This window comes from Muscardinus avellanarius, assembly GCF_963383645.1.
Source record: "Muscardinus avellanarius genome assembly, chromosome: 19".
NCBI lineage: Eukaryota > Metazoa > Chordata > Mammalia > Rodentia > Gliridae > Muscardinus > Muscardinus avellanarius.
In genome coordinates this window covers 21,940,844-21,965,749 of record NC_137805.1, presented here as the reverse complement: position 1 = coordinate 21,965,749, position 24,906 = coordinate 21,940,844, and the positions used below count along the sequence as shown (strand labels likewise).

The 24,906-nt window shown below is 55.5% G+C and overlaps 1 protein-coding gene across 2 annotated transcripts; it reads left to right on the top strand.

Annotated features, from left to right (window-relative positions):
• Positions 1–171: 171 nt before the first annotated feature.
• Positions 172–24,721, top strand: OSBPL2 (oxysterol binding protein like 2; the record flags this gene model as incomplete). Of its 2 annotated transcripts, none has more annotated exons than XM_080716093.1 (13): positions 172–208; positions 2,982–3,090; positions 5,742–5,817; positions 7,162–7,296; positions 7,741–7,838; positions 12,098–12,280; positions 12,909–13,016; positions 13,547–13,636; positions 17,197–17,320; positions 19,161–19,301; positions 21,119–21,242; positions 22,827–22,917; positions 24,619–24,721. In XM_080716093.1, the coding sequence occupies 13 exons, from the start codon at positions 172–174 to the stop codon at positions 24,719–24,721; spliced, it is 1,419 nt and encodes a 472-aa protein (XP_080572219.1). The 2 variants fall into 2 exon arrangements, with proteins under 2 accessions (XP_080572219.1, XP_080572218.1); XM_080716092.1 differs by having other exon boundaries at positions 2,946–3,090.
• Between the last annotated feature and the right edge of the window lie 185 nt (positions 24,722–24,906).

Below are 24,906 nucleotides of genomic sequence, written 5' to 3'. Positions count from 1 at the left end.
ACATGCTTTCTGGAAGCCAAGATGCCAAAATGTTTCTCCCCTTGGGTCTCCAGCGCCTACTGGATTCTCACCAAGAATTTCCTAGAGGGAACTTTGGCTGTGGAGGGAGATACAATGACCCAGTGGTAGTCCCAGTGGAAGCCCAGGCAGCAGCGGAGCCTGGCCTGAAGGATGAGTGGGGAGGAAGAGTTCTTTGATGCCGTCACAGGTGAGCTGCAGGAGAACATGACCAGAGATCCCAGTGTGTGTGGGCCCGGGGCCGAAAGGGTGGGCGTGGCCTTTGGCTGTGGTCTGGTTCAGCAAAGCCAGGCCTGACTCAGCTTTTAGGAAGAATGTGAGCTGAGTGTGGTGGGCACGCTTGTTATCCCAGTACTTGGGAAGCTTAGACAGGAGGTAGCAGGTTCGCAGCCAGCCTCAGCAGCTTATTGAGGCCCTCTGCAACTTAGTGAGACCCTGTTTCCAAATAAAAAATAAAATAGGGCCGGAGGTGTGGCTCAGAGGTAGAATGCCTCTGGGTTCCATCCCTAGTACCACACACATGCAGAAAAAGAACGCGATATCCTGTTTCAAATGGAGGGACCTTCACTTTGGGTGTCAGGAAATAGTACAAAAAGGTTATAGTGTTCAAAGTCTTTATTTCTTTTAAATTTTATTTATTTATTTATTTATTTATTTATTTATTTATTTATTGGTACTGGGGATGGAACCCTTCTACCTCTGAGCTACACTCCCAGACCTATTTTATATTTTTTATTTGGAAACAGGGTCTTTTAAGCTTCGAACCTGTGTGATCCTCCTGTCTCCGCCTCCCAAGCGCGGCGATTACAAGCCTGCACTACCAAGCCTGGCTCTGTGTTCAAAGTCTTTAAAAGAGTTTCTTGGGCACAGATAGTTTTTTTTTTTTTATTAGTTTCTGTGTTTTTGTGGTTCTTTTTTTGTAGTACTGAGGATTGAACCTCTGAGTTACACCCCCAGACCTATTTTATATTTGTTTTTGAAACAGGGTCTTACTAGATTAATGAGAATCTCACTACTTGCTGAGGCTGTCCTCGAACCTGCGATTCTCCTATCTCAGCCTCCCAAGTACTGGGATTACAGGTGTGTGCCACCACACCTGGCTATAACTAGTGATCTTTGTGTCTCAAGTGCGACGTCAGTGTTCCTGTGTTCTTTACCTAATGATAAGAGGGTGGCCTCACGGCTGCCCCACTGTGTGCTGCTCGGAGTCACCATGGCGCTGTCGACCTGCTTTTCGTGTACCTGTGGCACTGCGCGTTGAACCCGGGCCTTCCGCCTCTGAGCCATATCCCAGCTCTTCTTTTCAAATGTTTTGAAGCAGGCTCTTGCTAGGTTGCTGAGAGTTTTGCTAACTCTCTGAGGCTGATCTTTTTCTTTTCTTTTCTTTTTCTTTTTTTCTCTCTTTTTTTTTTTTTTTTTTGTGGTACTGGGGTGGAACCCAGGGGTATTCTACTTCTGAGCTACATCCTCAGCCCTATTTTATTTTATTTTACTTTTTGCGAGTCTGGGGATGGAACCCAAGGACATTCGACCTTTGAGCTACACCCCCAGCCCTATTTTTTATTCTTTATTTTGAAACAGGGTCTCACTGAGTTGTGAAGGGCCTCACTAAGTAGCCGAGGTTGCCTTCAAATCCAGGTCCTCTTGTCTCAGCCTCCCAAATGCTAGGATTATAAGCGTGCGCCCCCACGCCCGCTTCTCTGAGGCTGATCTTGAACCTGCGATCCTCCTGTCTCAGCCTCCTGAGTCCTGGGACTACAGGTGTGTGCTGCCATGCTTAGAGCTGGGTGTGGAGGCCTGGGCCTAGCTCAAGGTGTGCTCATGTCCTTAGTTCTCTGGCTCTGCCCTCAGGCTCAGCATGGCCATCACTTTGTCCTTTCTGTGAAGGAGCCGCTGGTGGGAAGGGCTTCAGGACTTATCCTGGGCCATTTCCTTGGCCTTAGCTGCAGGAGCCCCAGCAGAGCAACTCTGAGCGCCTGTGGGCTAGGTTTTGGTGACCGTCTTAGGAGGCTCTGTGGTGACTGTCTGCAGGGTCTTTCCTGGTGGCGGGCTGCCCCCACGCCTTGCCGGGCCTGCGGCGGCACACTTGTCTGCTTCTGTGGGCCCTGGCAGGCCGCCCCTCACTGTTATTCTCTGGTCCCAGGGATGCTCTAGCACTAAGCTAGACCCCCAACCCTTTTGGTTTTGGTTTTGGTGGTACTAGGGAATGAACCCAGAGCCATCCCATCTCTGAGCTACAACCTGAGCCCTATTTTATGTTTTTGTTTTGAAACAGGATCTCACTAAGTTGGTGAGGCTGGCCTTGAACCTGCCATCTTCCTGGCTCAGCCTCCCAAGTACTAGGATTACAGGCACGCACCACTGTGCCTGGCTCCAGGGGCGTTGTATCTCTGAGCTATGCCCCCAGCCCTTTTTATTTCTGACTTGGAAATAGGGTCTCAGTTGCTGAGGGCTCACTAAACTGCTGGGGACCTGTAACCGCGGTCCTCCCGGCTCAGCTTCCCAAGTGCTGGGATGGCAGGCGTGAGCCACCACGCCCGGCAGGCCCACTTTTACTTACTCTTATTCGAAAGCCCAGGAGGAGTCACTGAGGACTGATGGTGAGTGACATGACTGAGGAATCACTCACCATCTTCCAGGGGAAGTCGCAGTCGCCCTGGAGTCTGTGGACCTGCGCAGCCCCCAGCCCCCCTGCCAGGTGGACGCCATCCCCGTGAAGGGGCCACAGCAGTCATCCCCAGTCAGCCGGCCCTTTCCTGGGAGGCCGTGCCCGTGAGAGGGTCCAGCCTCAGTGTCCTCGCCCACACGCCTCTAACAGAAGGCTTGTGGAGCAGTGGGCAGGTAGCTCACACAGCAGAACCTTGGAGGTAGGCTCTTAACGTCTTCCAGGCCCAGCGAGAAATGACTATTGTGCTTGTCTCATGCAGGCTTTGATTCTGATAACTCTTCTGGGGAATTTTCAGAGGCAAATCAGAAGGTCCCTGGAATGATTGATGTGGACACCAGCAAAAATTCCAGGAGTGGGAAAAGTGGGGAGAGGCCCCCGCAGGAGAACGGAATCCAGAAGCACAGGTATGCCGTCTCCATGCCCCTGGATCTTCCAGAGCACGTCTATAATCACCCCAGAACAGCTCTGGCCCTCAGGTGTCAGGAGTGCCAGCCGGCGGGAGCCGCCCACCAGGCTCCGGGCGCCTCAGGCCGGCCGGCACCTGGCCAGCCAGTGTCCTCAGAGACTCCCCTCTCCGTGGTCCTGGAGGCCCATGGACAGCGGTGTGCTATTTTGTTTTTGTTTGCGGTACTGGGGATTGAACTTTGGAGAATTCTGCCTCTGAGCTATACTCCCAGCCCTATTTTTTATTCTTTATTTTGAAACAAGGTCTCACTAAGTCCCAGAGGGCCTCTCTAAGTTGCTGAGTCTGTCCTTGAACCGCAGGCCTCCTGTCTCAGCCTCCTAAGTCCTGGGATTGCAAGCGTGCGCCCCCCCACCCCGCCCGGCTGACAGCAGTGTTTTGACCAGTGACTCCCCACCCATGAAGTGGCGACTCTGGCCTCGCTGCTCAGCACAGGTGGCTGTGAGTCAAGTCCTGCTGGTTCCCGATGCAGCCACCTGCCCCCCTGTAGATGCCAAGCCCACCCCTGGTCTCTCTGTGGCCCCACGGGGACAGGTGCTGCTCTGTGCCGTGGCAGGGCCCATTCCGCTTTCTTCCACCTGCGGGTTCACTTCCACAGTGGAGGTGCGTGGGCTCCCGGCTCTGCAGGAGGAACAGGGACGTGGCCGGACAGCTGTCCCATGGGGCAGTGGGTGGGCTAAGGTGTGTTTGGGCCTGGGGGCCCTGGCGTGGCCTTGCCTCTCCTAGGTGTGGCCCTCGCCTGCATGGTGGGCCGCTCCGTGGCCAGCCTCTCCAGGGCGTGGCCCCTCCATGGCCAGCCGCTCCTGGGCGCAGCCCCTCGCCTGCGTGGCGGCCCCTCCATGGCGCGGCCTCTCCTGGGCACGGCCCCTCACCTGCGTGGTGGGCCTTCCTTGGCCTGGCCTCTCCTGGGCGTGGCCCCTCGCCTGTGTGGCGGGCCCACTCTGGCCTGGGCTCCTCACCGGTGCTTGTTCTTCATTTGCGTGCTCAGCAATCCCTCAGTGCTCCGCCATTGTGCTGCCGGGGTCTAAGGCAGCTCACGCCGGCCTCTCCCTGGGCCTCCGTTCCCCTCAGTGCCCGGAGCCCTGCGACAGTCATGTGGACGGCTACATGGCCGGCCTCATATCACAGACTGGGGTAGCTCTGGACGGCGCCCTTGCTCACGGCTGCATCCAGCCTTGGACACTGAACTCTAAGGTGCCCTCCTCTTAGGATGAGGGCCAGTATCTCCCCCACCTCTCGGCCCTGGCACTGCCCTGAGCGCTCCTGCAGCTGTACCCCCCAGCGCCGTGGGGGCCTGCTCTCGCCCGTCCCACCCACTGCTCCCTTGGCCTGAGGCGTCGCCCTTCACGGCTTCTCCCTATCCCCCTCGCCACACCAGGGCTGCCTCCTGGAGCTGCGCCCCCTCCCGGCAGCACCCTTCACGGTTGCTGGCTCGTGGCTGCTGGGTGGGTTTGTGGGGTGCACACTGAAGGGTGGCGGGTGGAGCTGTGAGTGTCCCAGTGTCTGGCACTGTGGCTCAGTACACGCTGGCTTCCTTGTGCACGTTGCCTCACGGCTGCACACCTTCTCCTCCACCCCTGAGTAACAGCGGGCCCTGAAGCTGCCGCCCTGCTGGGCCCCCAGGTCCGCATCGCATCCACACCGGCAGGCCCCGCTTTCCTTGTTCCAAGGGCCGGAGCTCAGTCCAGAGCAGCTTCTGGAGGCAGGCGTTCCACCGCAGAACACCGGGGACCTCTGGGATTAAGAGCATCAGATGGGGTGGGGGCTGGCTCTGGCTCCTCAGCACTCCCCCCCCACCCCTGGCCTGTGGCTCCCTGACAGCAGCACTCAGGTCCAGCCTGGCTCCCCAGGATTCAAGTTCTGCTCTCCACTCAGGCCCCCACAGGGGAGACAGGGCTCCGTGCAGGGCATGCTCCAGAGGGGAAGGGCTTGGTGCTTTGAGGTCACACCTAACTGCCGGGGTTCCTGTCACTTCTGGGAGGCTGCTGGAAAAGGGAGGCGCCTTGGGGAAGACGACCGTGCCTTGAGGGCTGTGCACTGGCGTTCTGAACAGACTTCCTTTTCTTTTTTTCCTTTGTAGTACTGGGATCAAACCCGAGGGTGTCCTACCTCTGAGCTGCACCCCCCAGCCCTTTTCCATTTTTATTTTTGAAACAGGGTCTCACTACGTTGCAGGGAGCCTCACCCCTAAGTTACCGAGCCCGGCCACGCACCTGCAGTCCTCCTGCCGGCCTCCCAAGCATTGGGAGTGCCAGCCCACCACAGCCCAGCTCTCTGGATGGGCTTTCTAGTTCTCGTCCATGCTGGATGGCCTTTGTCTATTGACCTGCAGCTGCCCATGCTGCCCCCCTTGGGACAGGCCAGAGGCTCTGGGTGGAGAGGGCGCCCCCACCCCGTTGTTGCCCTGCCGCCAGCCCTGGAGAGAAGTTGCAGCCCACCACTGCAGGCCAGTGGAGCCTTTCCCAGAATGCCTCTGGGAAGCTGCAGGGCCCTCCCCCAGGCTCCGCCGTGGCCCGAGGGCTGCGAGGAGGCCAGCCACGGGGCAGGCATCTGTGGGGCTGCTCACGCCTGTGGTTCTTGTGCTTCTCCCAGGACGGCGCTGCCCGCCCCCATGTTCACCAGAAGCGACTTCAGTGTGTGGAGTATCCTGAAAAAGTGCATTGGCCTGGTGAGTGGGGCTCCCTGGTGAGTGGGGCTCCCTGGTGAGTCGGGGGCTCCCTGGTGAGTCGGGGGCTCCCTGGTGAGTGGGGCTCCCTGGTGAGTCGGGGGCTCCCTGGTGAGTGGGGGGCTCCCTGGTGAGTGGGGCTCCCTGGTGAGTCGGGCCCCTCAAAATCGCCTAGACGCTTGGGTTCTATGGCAGCCACGCTGCTAGTAGCTTAGAAAATACATTCTGTGTATCTGTAAACAGCATGCAATTGAGGCAGTAAAATAGGACAAATAAGGGAAACGGAAGGGAGGGGCCGCAGAGGGCAGCACTCAGCTGACGGCGCCACGCAGCCCCTTCCGTGCTGTGCTGCGATGGCCGGCCTGCCGTCTGTGGGACTCCCTGCCCGGCTGCAGGCGGCTTTTGTCAGGAGTCACTGTAGAGAAGCTGATGGGTGGGCTGTGCAGAAGCCATGGGCTTCCCATTGTGACCTCTGCCGTCTCTGGAAGTCTGCGCCTGCGCGGACTCCGGCGTCCTCCTTCCCAGGCCCACGCTTGGTGACTGGAAGGAAACTCAAGTCCTTCAGTTTAGAAATACATTTCACAGCTGGGCGTGGTGGCACATACGTGAAATATCAGTACTTGGGAGACGGAGACAGGAAAATTGAAGCTACTCAGTGAGCCTTCCATAACTTAGTGAGACCCTGTTTCAAAATAAGAAGCCGGGCGTGGTGGTGTGCGCTTATAATCCCAGCATTCGGGAGGCTGAGACAGGAGGATCGGGGTTTGCAGACAGCCTCAGCTACTACTTAGTGAGGCCCTCTGCAACTCAGTGAGACCCTGTTTCAAAAGAAAGAATAAAATATAGGGCTGGGGGTATAGCTCGGAGGTAGAATGCCCCTGGGTTCCATCCCCAGGAATGTGATAAATAAATAAATAAATAAATAAATAAAGCATAAAGCCGGACATGGTGGCACACCTGTAAGGGCGGCTGCGATAGGAGGATCATAGGCCTGAGGACAGCCGCAGCAACGTGGCAAGCCCTCAGCAGCCTAGCGAGACCCTGTTTCCAAACATAGAAAAAATAGAAAGGGCTGGGGTGTAGCTCGGAGGTAGAATGCCCCTGGGTTCAATCCCCACTATCACACATGCACACGCGCTCACGCACACACACACTCACACTCGTGCCCAGGCAGGAGGCTGCCCTCGCGGGATCTCAGGGCAACCTGAGGCTGACCGCAGTGCCCCTGCCCAGGCAGGAACTCAGGGCAACCTGAGGCCGACCGCAGTGCCCCTGCCCTTGCAGGAGGCTACCCTCGTGGGATCTCAGGGCAACCTGAGGCCGACTGCAGTGTCCCTGCCCTTGCAGGAGCTGTCCAAGATCACGATGCCCATCGCCTTCAATGAGCCCCTGAGTTTCCTGCAGAGGATCACGGAGTACATGGAACACGTGTACCTCATCCACAGAGCCTCCTGCCAGCCCCGGCCCCTGGAGAGGATGCAGGTGGGCGGCTCGTGGGTGCCTGCCCCAGGGCCTGGGAGCCAGCTGCCCGCCGCCGGGAGGCCTGTGAGGTGGCCCCAGCATCCGCCCCACGCTCCCTGTGCCAGCTCCTGCCAGAGTCGGGCCTCGCCAAGCTGGCCGTTCTTGGTCCCTTTAGCACTCTGCCCCACGTGCGTGTGCGTGTGAGTGTGGGTGTGTGCGTGTGTACATGTGTGCGTCTGTGTGAGTGAGCGCATCGTGTGAGTCAGGCAGACTTCGCCATGGCGTCTGCGAGGGGCGCCGTGGGGGTGGAGAGCGGCTCATTCCTTCTTTCTGTGGCTTTGAGGAAATGGTGGGTGACGATGCGATTCCCGGGGAGTTCTGTAGTCCTAAAACACGTCACGCGTGGGGGCTGAGGCTGGGCCGCGACACCCTGCGCGGCCTCACCCGTCCACCGCTCGTTTGCAGATCGTAGCTGCTTTTGCCGTCTCGGCTGTGGCTTCCCAGTGGGAGAGGACCGGCAAGCCCTTCAACCCACTCCTGGGAGAGACGTACGAGCTGGTCAGGTGAGGGCAGTGTCTTCGGGGGGTTCTGGGGCGGCGGTGAGCCCGATTCCCTCACCAGCACGGTCTCGGCTCTGTGGGGAGACGCTTTGCGTTCGAGCTACTGAGGTATCGGATGCCACCAGCAAGAAGGTGGTGCATGCACACAGAATGTCGGGTGAACGGTGGGACAAAGCCCTGCTGATGTAAGACAAGGCTAAAATAGAATGTGCAGCCCAGGGCGTTAGGAGTGGAGACGGCTCCTCAGACACGGATGCGCACGCAGGGCCAGAGGAAAGGTGGAGGAGTGCTAGCTTCCGACCAAAATAGAGCTCGGCTCTGATACGCAAAACCAGACCATTTACAGCAAAACTGGAGGGCCGTTGAGAGACTCAGGCTGGGTGTGGACACACATTCCTGTGTTCCCAGCTACTCAGGAGCCTGAGGCAGGAGGATTGCAAGTTTGAGGTCAACCTGGACAGCTTAGTGAGGACCTGTCTCAAAAATTTAAAAGGGGCTGGGCGTGGTGGTGCACGCTTGTAATCCCCGCGCTTGGGAGGCTGAGACAGGAGGATCACATGGGTTCGAAGCCAGCCTCGGCTGCTTGTGAGGCTCTCAGCAACTTAGTGAGACCCTGTTTCCAAATAAAATACAAAAAAGGTCTGGGAGTATAGCCTGGAGGTAGAAAGCCTCTGGGTTCCACCCCCAGTACCACCAAAAAAATTTTTTTAATTAAAATTAAAAAGGGCTGGGCTATAGCTCAGGTGGAGTGCCCTTGGGTTCAATCCCTAGTACTACAAGAAAAGGAGAGAGAGAAGCCGGGCGTGGTGGCGCATGCTTGTAATCCCCGCGCTTAGGAGGCAGAGACAGGAGGATCGCGCAGGTTCGAAGCCAGCCGCGCTGGCGTTAGAGACCCTGTTTCAAAAATATAAAATAGGTCTGGGAGTGTAGCCCGGAGGTAGAAGGGCTTCCAGGAACCCCAGTACCACTAAAAAAAAAAAAAAAAAAAAGGAGAGAGAGAGAGAGTCCAAAGAGAGGAGTAACCTAAGAGACCGTTGTGTCCCCGCCGCGCCCCTTTCTCGCCACCTGCCCCGATGGATCTTGGGTGGTTAAGTTGTCCTGGCAGTGAAGCCAGCCAGACCAACCTGGTCTTTAGCCACGATGAGTTCTTTCCCGTGGAGCCCCTCTGGGCAGCAGTGCTGCAGGCGGCCCCCCTTCCATCTGTGTCCTGTGCCCAGCACGAGGTCAGAGACTGGACCTCGGCCCCTAGCTCTGTCTGGAGTCTAGCCGGGCGCAGGTCGCGTGCTCATCGCTGGCCTTCTGTGGCCCCCTCACCTCGCCACCTCAGGGCTGCTGCAGTTATGCAGAAACTGTCCTGGAGACTCCTCCTGTGAGGACGCGCTGACCAGGGTGCCTCCCGACGGGCGTCCGTCGGCCTGGCTGGGCGCAGGGGCTATACTCTGAGTGTGTGCAACGCCCCCAGGGGTCAGTGCTGGCCAGGGTCCTCCTCAGTCTTCCACCCGTGGATCTCATGGTCCTCAGTGGCGGTGTGAGTGGGGTGCTGAGGAGGGCGGCCCAGCTGCATCCCTAGAGGCCCCCCCCTCCCCTGACGCCAGCCAAGCCACCTGGCGCGCGGGGCGGGGGCTCTGGTGCTGTCCTTAGCCGCGCAGTGTCACGGGCTGCGGGTGTCCCTGCCTGAGCCAGAGCACAGGGGAGGGTGGCGCCCGCCAGCCTTCATTACTCTATTCCATAGAAAGGGGCGCTCTGCCAAAACAATTAGCTTCTTATTTGGAGTCTGAGCTAATTGATAATCTGTTGTGGTATTTTATTAAAATTAAGCTTTTTTTAAAAACTATAAGAATGTGTTCTTTTATTTTAAATTTGATACGGGGGATTGAGCCTAGGGGTATTTTACCTCCAACTCCACCCCAGTCCTATTTTTTTGGGGGGGGGTATTAGGGATTGAATCCAGAAGTATTCTAAGCTAGACCCCCCAACCCAATTATTATTATTATTATTATTATTATTATTATTATTATTATTATTTGGTGTTACTGGAGGTGGAACTCAGGGTTTTCTACCTCCGGGCTATACTCCCAGACCTATTTTATATTTTATTTGGAAACAGGGTCTCACTAAGTTGCTGAGAGCCTCACTAAGTAGCTGAGGCTGGCTTTGAACCTGTGCAATCCTCCTGTCTCAGCCTTCCAAGCACGGGGATTACAAGCATTCGCCACCACACCTGGCTCCCAACCCAGTTTTTAAAAAATACATATGAGCCGGGCGTGGTGGCGCACGCTTGTAATCCCCGCGCTTGGGAGGCAGAGACAGGAGGATCGTGCAGGTTCGAAGCCAGCCACGTGCACTGGCTTTAGGAGACCCTGTTTCCAAATAAAAATGTAAAAATAGGTCTGGGAGTATAGCCCGGAGGTAGAAGGGCTTCCAGGAACCCCAGGACCACCAAAAATAAAGAAAGAAAGAAAGAAAAATAAAGAAAAAATAGGGCAGGGGATGTAGTTTGGAAGTTGAATGCCCCTGGGTTCCATCCCCAGACCTGCAAAAAAATAAAATAAAATAAAAATAAAAAAATAAAATATACATACGTATGTATCTTATATGAAAACAGGGTGTCAACTAGGCTGCCAAGAGCCTCACTAAGTAGCCAAAGCTGGCTTTAAACCTGCAATCCTCCTTTCTCAGTCCCCAAGTACTGGGGTTACAAGCGTGCACCACCATGCCTGGCTTAAGAGCATGTTCTTTATAGAACATGTGCAACTTTAAAAAAGTAAAAAACATAAACGGAACCCTGTAAAAGACAATCATTGCCAACTTCTTGGTAGACCTCTTTTTGAGTGTGAGGGTTTACTGGTCTTGAAGCCATTAGAGGAAGATCGTCTCTGTCAACACAGACCCTCCAAGCGTCTGCTGAGAGGCCATGACCACATTGTTGAAGCAATAACACGCCCACATTTCAGGTTCTCCGCTCCTCCAGCCTCTCCCCAGAGGAGCGGCGCTGGTTCTTCCCGGCTCTGCCACTGGGAGCTGTCAGAAGCTCTTAGTTTGATTCGGATGTTGGCCGACCCTAGCGGCTGAGCACCTGCTCCTCTGAGACGCTGGGACGGTCGTGATGGCAGAGGCCCTGCAGCCAGCTGGGCTGGGGAGTGTGCTGGCCACTGCCCTGCTTCCTCAGTGCAGGGAGGGAAGATTGAGGCCGGCGAGCGAAGGGCGCGGAGCCTCCTCCCTCGCCAGGCACTCCCTCGCACAGGTGCTGTTGCTGGCTGCCTGCGTGGCCCACCGCCTGCCAAGTGCCAGCGTTCCAGGCGCTGACTAACCTGGTTGTTGGGAAAGTATTGAACTATTTTGAAAAAGATAAGCCAGAACAGGGGAAGAGTTCCAGACAAATAGATTACATGGATAGAAGAAAAGTGGCAGCGGAGACGGAGTGGGCTCCATGCAGCACTGCTGGCCTGCCCCTGCGCTCCAGGGCTGAACTGGGTGGCACAGGCAGAAAGGAAGCAGTGACCCTCCGGCCTGTGCGCTGGGGCCTCCGCATCCTCGTCCTCCACACCCGGCCTCCCGGCTCCAAGCGCCCCGCTCCCAGTGGCTGCAGACCCCATCCCTCTCCAGAGCCATGCATCCCTTCAGAGCCTGCAAATCTAAAAATATACTTTCTTTTCTTAGACAAGTATTCATGTTGTAAATTACAGACCTGGGTAGGCAACCTTTTAAAACCAAAATTTTCACCTTTCCTTCCTCTGTAATGATTGGGAATTCTGATTCCAGCTAAGTTAGTAATTATGTGGTTTAGCTTTTATAATTTTTAATGACTACAACTGTAGGTGTATTCACAGTTCCGGAACAATTAAAAGCTGACATTTTTATTGAATAAGAAAGTCGCTGAGCGTCCTGTTTCCTGGCCAGGAGTGTCTCGGGATGTAAGACATTCCATCACAGAAGCTTTGGAGCTTTTATAAAAAGCTGGACAGGAGGCCCTTGGGGGACCGGTGGGCCTGTGGGCAGTGGGCAGCCCAAGGCCTGGGGAGAGCCGGGGCCAGGGAGCCACCTGCACACGCTCTCTGTCAGGCAAGCGGGCGTGCCCTCGGGAGACGCCAGCCGAGTGTTTCTGCCACTGTTGCAGCCTGGGTCTCCGGCCGCGTCTCCGGTGGCTGTGTGTGGGGCTCCGCGGAGCCTGCCCGGCGAGCCGCCGCCTCACTTTGTGTCACTAATTGGCCCTTCCACTTTCCTGTCCCTCCTCTCCTCGCTCTTCTGATTTTTGGACCTAGGGAAGATTTAGGATTCAGGTTTATATCCGAGCAGGTCAGCCACCACCCGCCCGTCAGCGCGTTTTATTCCGAAGGCCTCAGCCAGGACTTCGTGTTCCACGGCTCCATCTACCCAAAGCTCAAGTTCTGGGGCAAGAGCGTGGAGGCGGAGCCCCGGGGGACCATCACGCTGGAGCTCCTCAAGTGAGTGCCCAGCCAGGCTGTCGCGCCCGGCTGCCTGCATGCTGCCCTGTGGTAGGAGCCCGCTGCCCGGCCAAAGCACGCAGAACTGAAAATCCCAGAGCTTTCTGGTGAACGTGTTTGGGTTCCACTGGGCATCTGCGGGGTCCCCAGCTCCGTTGCGAGCCGTCCCTGTTCTGAGCCGAGCTGGCTCAGCCCTGGCCCCTGATGTGGCCTCCCGAAGGCCTGGCTCTGGCCGGCCGTCCACAGCTCATAGGGCACTGCGAGGAAGAAGAGCGAGGGAGGCGTGTGGGTGTCTGCACGAGCTGCCCTCCGCCCCTCCCCGCGCGCCCTCCTCCCCGAGCCCCCACTCGCAGGGATGGCCTCGGACCGTGCCCACTGCGCTGCTGGCAAGATGGCTTTCCTTTTGACAACTTCATAGGAAAGTCATTTCTCTGTCTCCATCTTCTTTGATTGCTTATTCACTTGTCTTGACATTTAAGTAGAAAGCTTTGTTGATGCTACAAAGGAAAGGAGACATCCATTTCAAACGCTAAGTAAACAGCCGAGGAGAACTTCAAAGCAGCACCCTCCTCCCGCGGGTCACTGGCTGGCTGGCCCGGCCTGACCTGCTTGTTCTCGGCCTTCGCAGACATAACGAAGCCTACACCTGGACCAACCCCACCTGCTGTGTGCACAACGTGATCATCGGGAAGCTGTGGATTGAGCAGTATGGGACAATGGAGATTCTTAACCACAGGTACGGGACGGCGGAGACCCTCGACCATGGGTAAGGTGCCTCCTGTCGGAGCCAGCACTGCCCACCGCGGGCCCTGGGGGCTGGGCGGATTCGGTTCTGGCCAGCGTGGAGGTGGCATATGTGCCCTTGGTGACTGTTTGCCTTTTAGTCACAGCAGCTAATTTGCTTGAAAATTTAAACGACAATAAAAAGTGGTGTCGTTGCTGGTGAAAACAGGCCCAGGGCCGCACGTCACTGCTGTCCACACTGTAACACCGTATTCCTGAAAGTAGGTGACTCACCGGCTTTGTTTGCCAGCACCACTAGTGAGGTATAATTAATGTCAAAAAATCACCCCGCTTGAACGAGCTCTTCAGCGATATTTTAGTAAATCACCGAGTTGCACAGCCACCCCAGGCCAGTTGGAGAGCCGCTCCGCTCCGGGAGGGGCCCCGCCTGGCCGTCCTTCCGCACCCTGCCTGGCCGGCCTGGCCACTTTCTCCCTCCGTGGCTCTGCTTCTTGTGGACGCCTGTGTTGTTTTTTCCTGCAGAACCGGAGACAAGTGTATACTTCACTTCAAACCCTGTGGACTGTTTGGAAAAGAACTTCACAGAGTGGAAGGGTACATCCAAGACAAAAAGTAGGTCCTGGCCGCTGCTGGGGTGGGTGCGGCGTGCGGCGCACGCTGCAGCCCGTGTGGTGACGCGCTGGCACCTGTTCAAGCTGGAAACCGCTATGGCTTCTTTTTGTTTGTGACAGATCTTAATTTGTTAAGGCAAATCTTAATTTGTTTCTATTCTGGGGATTGAACCCAGGGGCGTTTTTCCTCTGAGCTACAGCCCCAGCCCTTTTTAATTTTTATTTAGAAACAGGGTCTCGCTAAATTGCTGAGCTGGCTTTGAACCTACCCTCCTCCTGTCTCAGCCTCCCAAGTACTAGGATCAGAGGCGAGCACCACTGACTGGCTGAGAACCAGCGTCTGGTGGTGGGCGTGGAGCCTGCCCTGCTGGGGGGAGGGTCAGGCTGACCTGAGAAGCTGCCTGAGCGTGGCGGCCGTGGCTTCACAAGCAGACCTGGGGCTCCTAATGCGGCCTGCGCCCCCTCTCCCTGCTGGTGTGCGCTGCCGGTCCCCAGGACAAGCACAGTGTTTTCATAGAGTGGCTCATCTTACCTTGTAAACCAGAGATTTTTTTTTTCTTGTACTGGGGATGGAACCCAGGGGCATTCTACCTCCGAGCTACACATCAGCCCTATTTTTATTCTTTATTTTAAAACAGGATTTCATTGAGTTGCAAAGGGCCTCACTAAGTAGCTGAGACTGTCTGAGAACCACAATCCTCCGGTCTCAGCCTCCCAAATGCTGGGATTAGAAGCGTGTGCCACCACGCCTGGCTAAATCAGAGATTTTTATGAGTTTTTGTGAGCAGAGAAATCATCAGTAGTATTTTTTGTGTGTGGTACTGGTTTTTTTTTTTCTTCTTCTTTATTTTGAAGCAGGTTTCTTTCACTTAGTTGCATAGGGCCTCACTAAGTAGCTGAGACTGGCCGTGAACTGCGACCCTCCTGTCTCAGCCTCCCAGTACTGAGATTACAAGTGTGCACCATCACACCTGGCTGTCATCAGTATTTTAACAATCAGGTTTTTCATGTTTTTAAGAAAATCGTTTAGTTTTTGCCCACTCTGGGTTAATAACTTTATGTCGAGGGTATGATATTTCTGCTTTTTCAGTTAGAGATTCAGGCCATTTAATGTCAAGAGATCTCTGCCAGCTCCTAACCCCCGGCTTCTAACATGGCGCATTGCTCTGCCCACCTTCGTGTGGCTATCAGCGCTCACCTGCTCACACTGCCTGCTAGGTGTGTCAGGCTTGGGGACGACCACTCCTCACAGGAGCCGTGTCAGGACCAGTGTGTGGACCGCAAAGGGCAGTGTTCTGACAGTGGCTGTGGCGGGGTCGCCCTGAAGGGGCCTGACTGTTGGCCGACGTGGGCTGCGGGGTCCAAAGCTGAGGCTCCAGGAGCCCAGGAGCCGGTGCACTGCCTTGGTCTTGAGTTGTCTGTCTATGTTAGTAAACTTCACACCTCTGAGCCAGGCGTGGTGGCGCATGCTGGTAATCCCAGCATTCGGGAGGCTGAGACAGGAGGATTTTGGTTTCTGATGGCCTTAGCTACTTAGGCCCTTTGCAACTCAGTGAGATCCTGTCTCAAAATAAAGAATAAAAAATAGGGCAGGGGGTGTTGCTCAGAGGTAGAATGCCCCTGGGTTCCATCCCCAGTACCAAAAAATAAATAATAAATAAATAAGATGGGCGTGGTGGCACACACTTGTAATCCCAGCATTCAGGAGGCTGAGACAGGAGGATCGTGGTTCACGGACATCCTCAGCTACTTAATGAGTCCCTCCACAACTTAGTGAGACCCTGTTTCAAAAAATATCAAGAATAGAAGCCAGGCATGGTGGCACACGCTTATAATCCCAGCATTTGGGAGGCTGAGACCGGAGGATCGCGGTTCACAGACAGCCTCAGCTACTTAGTGAGGCCCTCTGCAACTGAATGAGACCCAGTTTTTTTAAAAAAAAAAAAAAGAATAAAAAAAATAGGGCAGGAGGTATAGCTCAGAGATCAAATGCCTCTGGGTTTCATCCCCAGACCCGGGGGGGGATATATATATATATATATATATATATATATATATATATATATATATATATATATTAAAAAACAGGACAGGGAGTGTAGCTTGAAGGTGAATGCCTCTGGGTTCAATCCCCAGACCCACAGATAAGTAAATAAATAAATAAATAAATAATCTCAATACTTGGGAGGCTGAGACAGGAAGATTGTGCAGGTTCAAAGCCAGCCTCAGCTACTTAGTGAGGCTCTCAGCAACTTAGTGAGTCCCTGTTTCCAAATAAAATATAAAATAGTTCTGGGGTTGTAGCCTGGAGGTAGAAAGCCCCTGTGTTCCAACCCTAGTACCACAAAAAAAAAAAAAAAAAAAAGAAAGAAAAAAGAGAAAGAAAGAGAAAGAAATAAAGACAAGAGAGAGAGAAAGGAGGGAGAGAGACGGGACTAGCGCAGCCTCCCAGGGCCTGCCCCTCTGAGCGCCCCAGCTCCCTCCACCCTGGAGGTCTCCCCAGCCCCAGTCAACACACAAGCCATGAGCTGTCTCTGGAGTCATCTGTGGAGGAGGCGCGGTGCTCATTTCTGATCACCCCCCAAGACCTCACCTCAGAGCTGCTGCTGCCTGGGGACCAAGCCTTCAGCACTGGAGCTTTGGGGGACATTTCAGATTCCAGACCTTAGCATTGCCCCAGTTCTAGTGTGTCCCAGACCCTGGCCTGCTGCCTTTGCTGATGAGGTTGGCGGTCCTGGCTCCCTCCTGTGAGCCCCCATGTACCTGCTCTGCAGGCGCCACCAGCCTGTCAGTGCCCCTCCCCCTAGCCCCTCCCCCGCGGACGTGCCTGTCAGAGCTGCGCTTCCAGGAGGGCTTGGCCGCGTGTGCCCTTCCCAGGCAGAGGAAGAAAGGGCCCTGCTGTAGGGGCGCCACCCCTTGGCCTGGGCAGCGAGCTCGGTGGCCCTCGCTCGGTGAGAGGGCGGGCGGTGGAGGAGAGGAGATGCCGTCAGCTGAAGATGGGAGGGTTGTCATGCAACTGAGGGGCACATGGCACATAAAAATCCAGTGCAAACCGGTGCAGTGTCACCGGATGCTTGGGAGGCCGAGGCAGGAGGAGCGCCAGTGTGAGATCACCCTCAGAAACGCAGTGAGACTCAAATAAAAAGGGGGGGTGTGGCTCAGGGGTTGAACTCCTCTGGGACTAAAATATGGGCTAGGGCTATAGCTTGCCTGGCCACCTGGGGCCCTGGTTTCCATCCCCAGCATCAGAAAGTGGAATGCAGAGGCGCCAGGGGCTCTAGATTGAGGGGATGCCCGCGCCCTCCGTCCTCCTCTCCGCGCCGCCCGGCCTGCAGTGCTCGGGTGTCTGTGCCTTCGCACCTCCTGGTTTGGAAGTCAGGGCTCGGAGCTGTTCTCAGCTCCTGCCATGGGGTCTTTATCTGTGCACCATCTCCCAGCGACATCCCGAGATGTAGGAGACATGCCAGAGGGGCGTGTTCTCCACGGAGAGAGTTACGGGGCTGCGTGTTCAGATGAGTGGCTGGTAATTGCATTTAACTGGATTTTAAATGCTCTTCACAGCAAAAAGAAGCTCTTTATGCTCTACGGCAAGTGGACAGAGTGCTTGTGGGGCATCGAGCCTGGCTTGTACGAGTCCTTCAAGAAGCAGGAGAGACGAGGCGGGCACCCCAAGAAGGTCCAGCCGGTGAGCCCTGCCGCGGGCGGCCTCTGGGGTCTCGGCCCTGCCTTCCACCCGCTGGAGGGGAGCCTGTGCCTTCGCAGCCCAGCAGGGGAGAAGGGCGTGGCGTCTGTCAAGACAAGACTGCCTGTCTGCCTGGGCTGTGCTGTCGGAGGTGGGATTGTTCTGTGTGCCGATTGCATTGTGGCTGCGCTCGTGAATGTGGGCACATGTTTTCCTCCCGCTCCAGAAGCTCTGGGGTCTGGGTCCCTCTTAGTAAATCTCCCTCTTCCTTTATCATAGTTAGCCTAGATTTACTTAAAAAGTTAAATGAATTTCAGATCTGTTTTTCAGTTCTGAGTATTAGGTAATATATTCAGCAGTCAGGAAGTATTGGCAAAGGTTTTTCCCCCAGAGCTTTAGAATACTGATGATCTTAAGACAGGTTATTTTTGAGTTTAAAACTAAAAGTGGTAGTTCAAAAAAGTGTCATTCCCAATACTTGGGAGGCTGAGACAGGAAGATATCAGCTTCACAGCCAGCCTCAGCAACTTAGTGAGACCTTGTTTCAAAATAAAATAATAAAATAGGGCTAGGGGTATTGCTCAGAGATAGAATGCCTCTGGGTTCAATCCCTGGTACCACACACACACAAAGTTGTCATACTCTCTAGATATAAATTGGAACATACCAAACCCGAGATGTGCCATATATACTTAACAAAAATGTCCAGCCTCCTTTCGGAGTGTTTTTTATTGATATTTCCTGTGTGCTGTTAGATATCTTTTCTATAAGACAGGCGTGGTGGCGCATGCTTGTAATCCCCGCGCTTGGGAGGCTGAGACAGGAGGATCACGCAGGTTCAAAGCCAGCCTCAGCTACTTAGTGAGGCTCTCAGCAACTTAGTGAGACCCTGTTTCCAAAAAAAAATAGGTCTGGGAGGATAGCCCGGAAGTAGAAAAGCTCCTGGGTTCCACCCTCAGCAACACACACACACACACACACACACACACAGAAAAAAAACAGATATCTTTTCTAATAATTCTCATTCTTCTTTTTTTTTTTTTTTGGGTGGTACTGGAGTTCCTGGAAGCCCTTCTACCTCCAGGCTACACTCCCAGACCTATTTTATTTTTGGAAACGGGGTCTCTTAAGTCAGCGCGGCTGGCTTCGAACCTGTGCGATCCTCCTGTCTCTGCCTCCCAAGCGCGGGGATGACAAGCGTGCCCACCACGCCCGGCATAATAATTCTCATTCTAAAAAAGGAAAAGTCCGCTGGAAGCCTGGACAGACTTAGCGTCTCGTCTCCAGTGGTGTGCGGTAACGCTCTTCCTGCACAGCCCCTTTGAGGGCCTGAGAAATGACGGCCTTAGGTGAGGGAGCCTGAGCGCTCGCCCTGGCTGTGGGCATCAGGAGGAAGGCCCAAGCCTCTGTCCACGTGCTGACCCTTCTCCCTCCATGGCCAAGGGATGGACGGCCAGGCTGCGTCTCAAAATTCCAAGCTACCCGAGCTCGGCCCGAGGGAGCCGCTTCTTGGCTGGGGGCAGCGGTGTGGTCGGGGCACCTCGGCGTGGCACTGGGCGGCCCCCTGGGCCTGGCCCTTGCTCAGCAGAGAGCAGCACTGTTGCCACCTCGCTGCCTGCCTTGTCTTCTCTCTAGGAAGAAAAAGCCAGCCCGGCCCTGCCCTGCAGGGAGCCAGGCCTCCTGGCAGCAGGCACGAGTCCTTTCCACAGACCAGGGACAGATGGCACCCACCCCGGGGGAGTTTCTTCTTCTCGTTGGCGTGGGAACAAGTCTCAGGATGCTCTGAGAACAGGTGCCCCTGGCCGGCACCGCCCTGCGGGAGGCTGAGTATCCTCTGTTTCAGGACGATGGCCCTGATAAAGCCGACAGCAACGAGGCTGGAGAGCTGGCTGACGACGTGCCTATGACTCAGGAGACTGTGCAGGTCATTCCCGGCAGCAAGCTGCTCTGGAGGATCAACAGCCGTCCCCCCAACTCCGCCCAGGTCTGTGCCTCTCATACCCACACCCCTGCGCTGGCCAGGCCTGTCCGCTGCCAGCTCAGAGCCCGCCCGGCCCAGCCCGGCCGGGTGCTTCAGCTTCTCCGCCTGGCCTGCATTCCTGCCCGCAGCCTCGGCTGCCGAGCCACAGGGGCTGCTTACCTCCTGTAGCCTGCTTCTGCAGCCGCGCCCCCCAGGGCCTTTGCTGGCCTGGGCTTGCTGGGCAGGTGAGAGCTGGGAGCTGGTGCCGCCACCTCTGTGGCATTGATGTCTCTGCTTGGCCACGTCTGTGCACGCCGCGGCATGGAACACCCGCCACACACAGGCGGGTCCTCCCACCAGCACCGGCAGGCAGGCTTCCCAAGGCTGCCCGTCCGCCTCCCGTTCAGAGGACTCCAGGCCTTTTGGGAGAGGCTGCTTCTGATCTGTCTGCACCTACCCAGGGGTCTGAATTGGAGACTGTGTCTCGCTGAGTTGTCCAGGCCGGTCTTGAGCTCCTGCGCTCAGGCCATTCTTCCACCTCAGTCTCTGCGTAGCTGGGATGCTGGGCCTGTGGGCCTGTGTCCTGCACGACGATCTCTGTGCACAAGTGCCTGTGGCAGCACTTCTGGGACGTGCGCTTTAAGTCTCTTTCACATGTGGGCCACGTCTGTTACATGGCATTTAATAACACGTCGCGTGCTCTCTGACAAGCATCTCAGCGGTCTATCGCAACACACCGCGTTTTTAACACGCATGAGAAGTACTTGGTGTAGTGAGTATATTCAGCTTGGAGATTTTTTTTGGTGGTACTAGGGATGGAACCCTTCTATCTCCGGGCTACACACCCAGACCTATTTTATATTTTTATTTGGAAACCGGGTCCCTTCAGCCAGTGAGGGGCTTCGAACCTGTGCGATCCTCCTGTCTCTGCCTCTCAAGCGTGGGGATGACAAGCGTGGCCACCACACCTGGCAGCTTGCGGGTTTTTACTGTGCTGTGTGGCCCTACACAGGAGGCATGTTGAAAGCAAGGGAAGGGCCGGCCAGGGCCGCAGCTCTGCGGGGGTTCTTCCCTGCTGCACGCGGCCCTGGGCATAATCCCCGCACTGCAGAAGAATCACAAGAGCCAGGCATGGTGCCGCATACCTGTAATCCTAGTACTTGGGAGGCTGAGACAGGAGGATGCAGGTTCGAGGACATACTCAGCAATGAGGCAAAACTCTCAGCAACCTAGTGAGATTCTGTTTCAAAACAAAAAATAAAGAGGGCTCTGAGGTAGATGCTCCTGTGTTCAATCCCCAGTAAAACACACACACACACACACACACACACACACACACCTGTGGAGAGCTGAGTATGGTGGTGCACACATGTAATCCCAGTACTTGGGAATCTGAGACAGGAAGATCGCAGGTTTGCAGCCAGCCTCAGCAACTTAGTGAGGCCTTGTTTCAAACTAAAAAATAAAAAATAAAAAATAAAGGGCTGGGTGTAGTTCAGTGGTACTGTTCCTCTGTTCAGTCTCCAATACCACAAAGAGTTGTGCCGCAGATAGGGGTCCAGGTTGGAAGTTGAGGTGGGTCTGGAGGAGCAAAGCCCGGGCTTCCTGGGTGCACAGGGCACCTCATGCCCGAATATATCGAGGGTGCCGGAGCTGGACCTCGCAGGGTACCACAGGTGGAGAGGAGCTCGTGGGGGGCTTGGCCAGTGGGAAGCCGACCGGGCCCAGGAGCCTCTCTTGGCGAGCTTGTAGCACACGGCGGTTGCCACAGGCCTGGAGCTGTTGGCCATGAATCCTGCGCACACAGGCTGTTCACCCATGCTCCTCTGCGTCTCCCACAGATGTACAATTTCACCAGCTTCACTGTGAGTCTCAATGAGCTGGAATCAGGCATGGAGAAGACCCTGCCGCCCACGGATTGCCGCCTGCGCCCCGACATTCGTGGCATGGAGAACGGCAACATGGGTGGGTGCTGGCTGGCTCTCCGCAACGTGTGGGAGGGGGCTCCCCAGAGAAAGGGCCCCAGACCCTTCCCGAGCAGCAAGACCTCCAGGAACAGTGCTGGTCCATCAGCTGTGCAAAGATCTCAGTGCGCTCCAGCCTGTCAGATAAAATACTAGACAATGAACTGAGCTGGGCATGGTGGCGCGCTTGTGATCCCAGTGTGCAGGAGGCCCTCTGCACCTCGGTGAGACTCCTTCAAAGTAAAAGAAAATAGGAAGCCGGGCGTGGTGGGCACGCTTGTCATCCCAGCATTCGGGAGGCTGAGTCTGGAGGATCACGGTTCTTGGGCTGCCTCAGCTACTTAGTGAGGCCCTTTGCAACTCAGTGAGACCCTGTTTCAAAATAAAGAATAAAAAATAGGACTGGGGGTGCAGCTCGGAGGTAAAAGGCCCCTGGGTTCCATCCCCAGACCTGCAAAAAAAAGAATAAAAAAATAGGGCAAGGGGTGTAGCTCGGAGGTCGAATGCCCCTGGGTTCCATCCCCAGTACTGCAAATAAATAAATAAATAAATAAAATAAAATAGAGCTGGAATGAAGCTCAGAGATAGTATGCTCCTGGGTTCCTTTCCCAGTACCACAAACAGAAAAAAAAATATTAGACAATGAGCAAAACAGTATGTACAAACTATAAGTTCTTAATTCTTTTTGGGGGCGTTCTAGAAATTAAACCCAGGGCATTCTACCTCTGAGCTACACTCCTAGCCCTATTTTAGTTTTTATTTTGAAACAGGGTCTCACTAAGTTACAGAGGGCCTCACTAAGTTGCTGAGGCTGGTCGCAAACCTGGCATCCTCCTGTCTCAGCCTCCCAAATACTGGAATTACAGGCGTGTACCCCCACACCTGGCTTCTTAATTCTTCATTATAAAAAAAATTTTTTTTTGCAGTACTGGGGATTGAATCCAGGGACATTCTACCTCTGAATTACATCCCAGCCCTATTTTTTATTCTTTATTTTGAACAGAGTCTCACTAAGTTGCAGAGGACCTCACTAAATAGCTGAGGCTGGCCGTGAACCTGCGGTTCCGGTCTCAGCCTCCCAGGTACTGGGATTACGGGCGTGCGCTACCACGCCCGGCACAGTGCTCAGGGCTTTAACATGGCAGTGAGTGTAGATGGCGCGACAGTGGCACCTCCGCCAGGAGGCCTGTCGCAGTGATCCAGGGCAGCTTTGCTGTAACCACACTGTGGTAGAGAAGCCACCTCACAAGGGGAGGAAACAGCATCGTCCGCAGCCTCTGGAGGCCACCTGCCTCCTCATCCAGGATGGGCAGGCAGTGCTCCGCTCAGATCCTGCTCGGGGTCCTCCCTGGGACCCAGCTTGTCCTTGATGGAGACTGCGTCTGGGCGTGTGCTTCAGGTGCTGGTGCTCCCTGCCCAGCTGCCTCCCGGTATGGTGGCCCCCTCTCTGCCTGCGTGTCCTGCGGGAGTTCCCGGTGGAGCAGGCAGCCCAGCCTCAGCCTGGGGCCCGGGTCCTGGCATCTCTGGCGGAAATGGCAGCTTCGGGGCAGCCTGGCCCTCACCCAGGCCATTTGCTTGCACCTAGATCTGGCCAGCCAGGAGAAGGAGCGGCTGGAGGAGAAGCAGAGGGAGGCCCGCAGGGAGCGCGCCAAAGAAGAGGCCGAGTGGAGGACCAGGTGAGGCCTGTGAGGAGGCCGCTGGCTGGCACAGGCGTGGGCTTCGGGACTGGCGGGCTTGCAGGGAGCCGGCTGGCCTCGGGCCGGGCGCGCACTCCTGCCCCCCTGCGTTTTCACCTGTCAAATTTGCCCAATTTAAAGACGAAGTGTGTCCTGAGCCGGCCACTCACTCAAGGCAAGCCCAGTGTGGGTGGCCCTAAGACGCGCCCAGGGCACCAGCCAGGCTGCAGCCCAGGCCCTCCCTCCCGAGAGCCAGGCGGGCACCGGGTGGGCCCCGTGATTCATGGGCGGCGCCGGCTTCCGTGGAACTCATGTCCCGCAGGGCCGTGCCTTGTTTGCGCCTTAGCAGTCACGCTACAAACATGGACCGAGTGATGCGGACCCCGTCAGCCAGGTGCTACAGGAAGGGAGGTGTGCCTCAGAGTTTAGCCAGCTGCAAGGCCCCGGGTGTGCTCTGAGCGCTTCAGTTCTATCAGGCCTTTTTGTCTGAGTCGGGCTCAGTGTATCTGTGGCCCAGTCTTGAACTCCGGGGCTCTAACGAGTCTCCCGCCGCAGACGCTGAGCAGCTGGACTGCAGCAGATGCCTCAGCTCCTGGGGTACACTGCCACTGAGCTACGTCATCGGCTCTTTGATCGTTTTGTGGGGATTCTTCCCTAAGCTGTACCTCCTGCCTGATTTTATTTCTTGTTTGGAAACAGGGTCTCACTAGGCTCTGAGAGCCTCACTAAGTAGCTGAGGCTTTGAAGCTGCAATCCCCAGCTCAGCCTCCTAAGTACTGAGATTACAGGTGTGCACCACCATGCCTGGCTCCTTTTTCTTTCTTTCTTTCTTTCTTTCTTTCTTTCTTTCTTTCTTTCTTTTTTTTTTTTTTTTTTTTTTTTGTGTGTGGTACTGGGGGTGGAACTCAAGGACCTTCTACGTTTCAAAAAAAAATTTTTTTTTTGGTGGTACTGGGGTTCCTGGAAGCCCTTCTACCTCCAGGCTTCACTCCCAGACCTATTTTTACATTTTTATTTGGAAACAGGGTCTCCTAAGCCAGCGCACGCGGCTGGCTTTGAACCTGCGCGATCCTCCTGTCTCTGCCTCCCAAGCGCGGGAATTACAAGCGTGTGCCACCACGCCCGGCTACGTTTCAAAATAAAGAATAAAAAAATAGGGCAGAGGGTGTAGCTCAGAACTAGAATGCCCCCTGGGTTCTATCCCCAGACCCGCAAAAAAAAAAAAAAAAAAAAAAAAAAAAAAAAGTTGCCAAGGCTGACCACAAACCTGCAATCCTCCTGTCTCTACCTCCCAAGTACTGGGATTACAAGCGTGCACCACCATGCCTGGTAATATTATGCTTTTAATGGTTTTAAATTTTTTGGGGAAATTGTCTTTGTTCCAGAGAAAAACAGTTAAAAATGACTTCCCTTCAGTGATTTTTTTAGGTATTAAGAGTATAAAAATGATTTGTTTTGTGAAAATAATGACATGTGTCCTTAGAAGATACTCGAGCTCCCCTGAGCGCTTCAGAGCCCTGCAAGCTCCCTGGCTGCTCCAGCATCGTGGGGCAGGGCTGGGGCAGCGCTGCTGGCAGACGAGGGTGGCCGTGGGGAGCGGCTGGAGCTGCTGGCCTGGGATCCAGGCCACCTTCTCTGCACGAGAGGGCTCTCTGAGAGGGCTCTGATGACGGCGTCTCTGAGCCTCCTTCTGTCCTGCAGGTGGTTCTACCCGGGCAGTAACCCCTACACGGGGACTCCTGACTGGTTGTATGCGGGGGATTACTTTGAGCGGAATTTCTCGGACTGCCCTGACATCTACTAGGGCCTGGACTCCCCGAGGGGCTCCCGCCTCCAGCCTCGGTGCTGGACGTGGCACCGCCCCCACCGCGAGGCCTGCACGCCCTCCACGCCAGCGGCCCAGCCTTCGCCCTGCTCAGCTCCACGCTGCCGGAGCACCCTGCCCTCCTGGGCTGAAGGACCGGAGGAGGAAGTGGAGCGGCGCTGCGC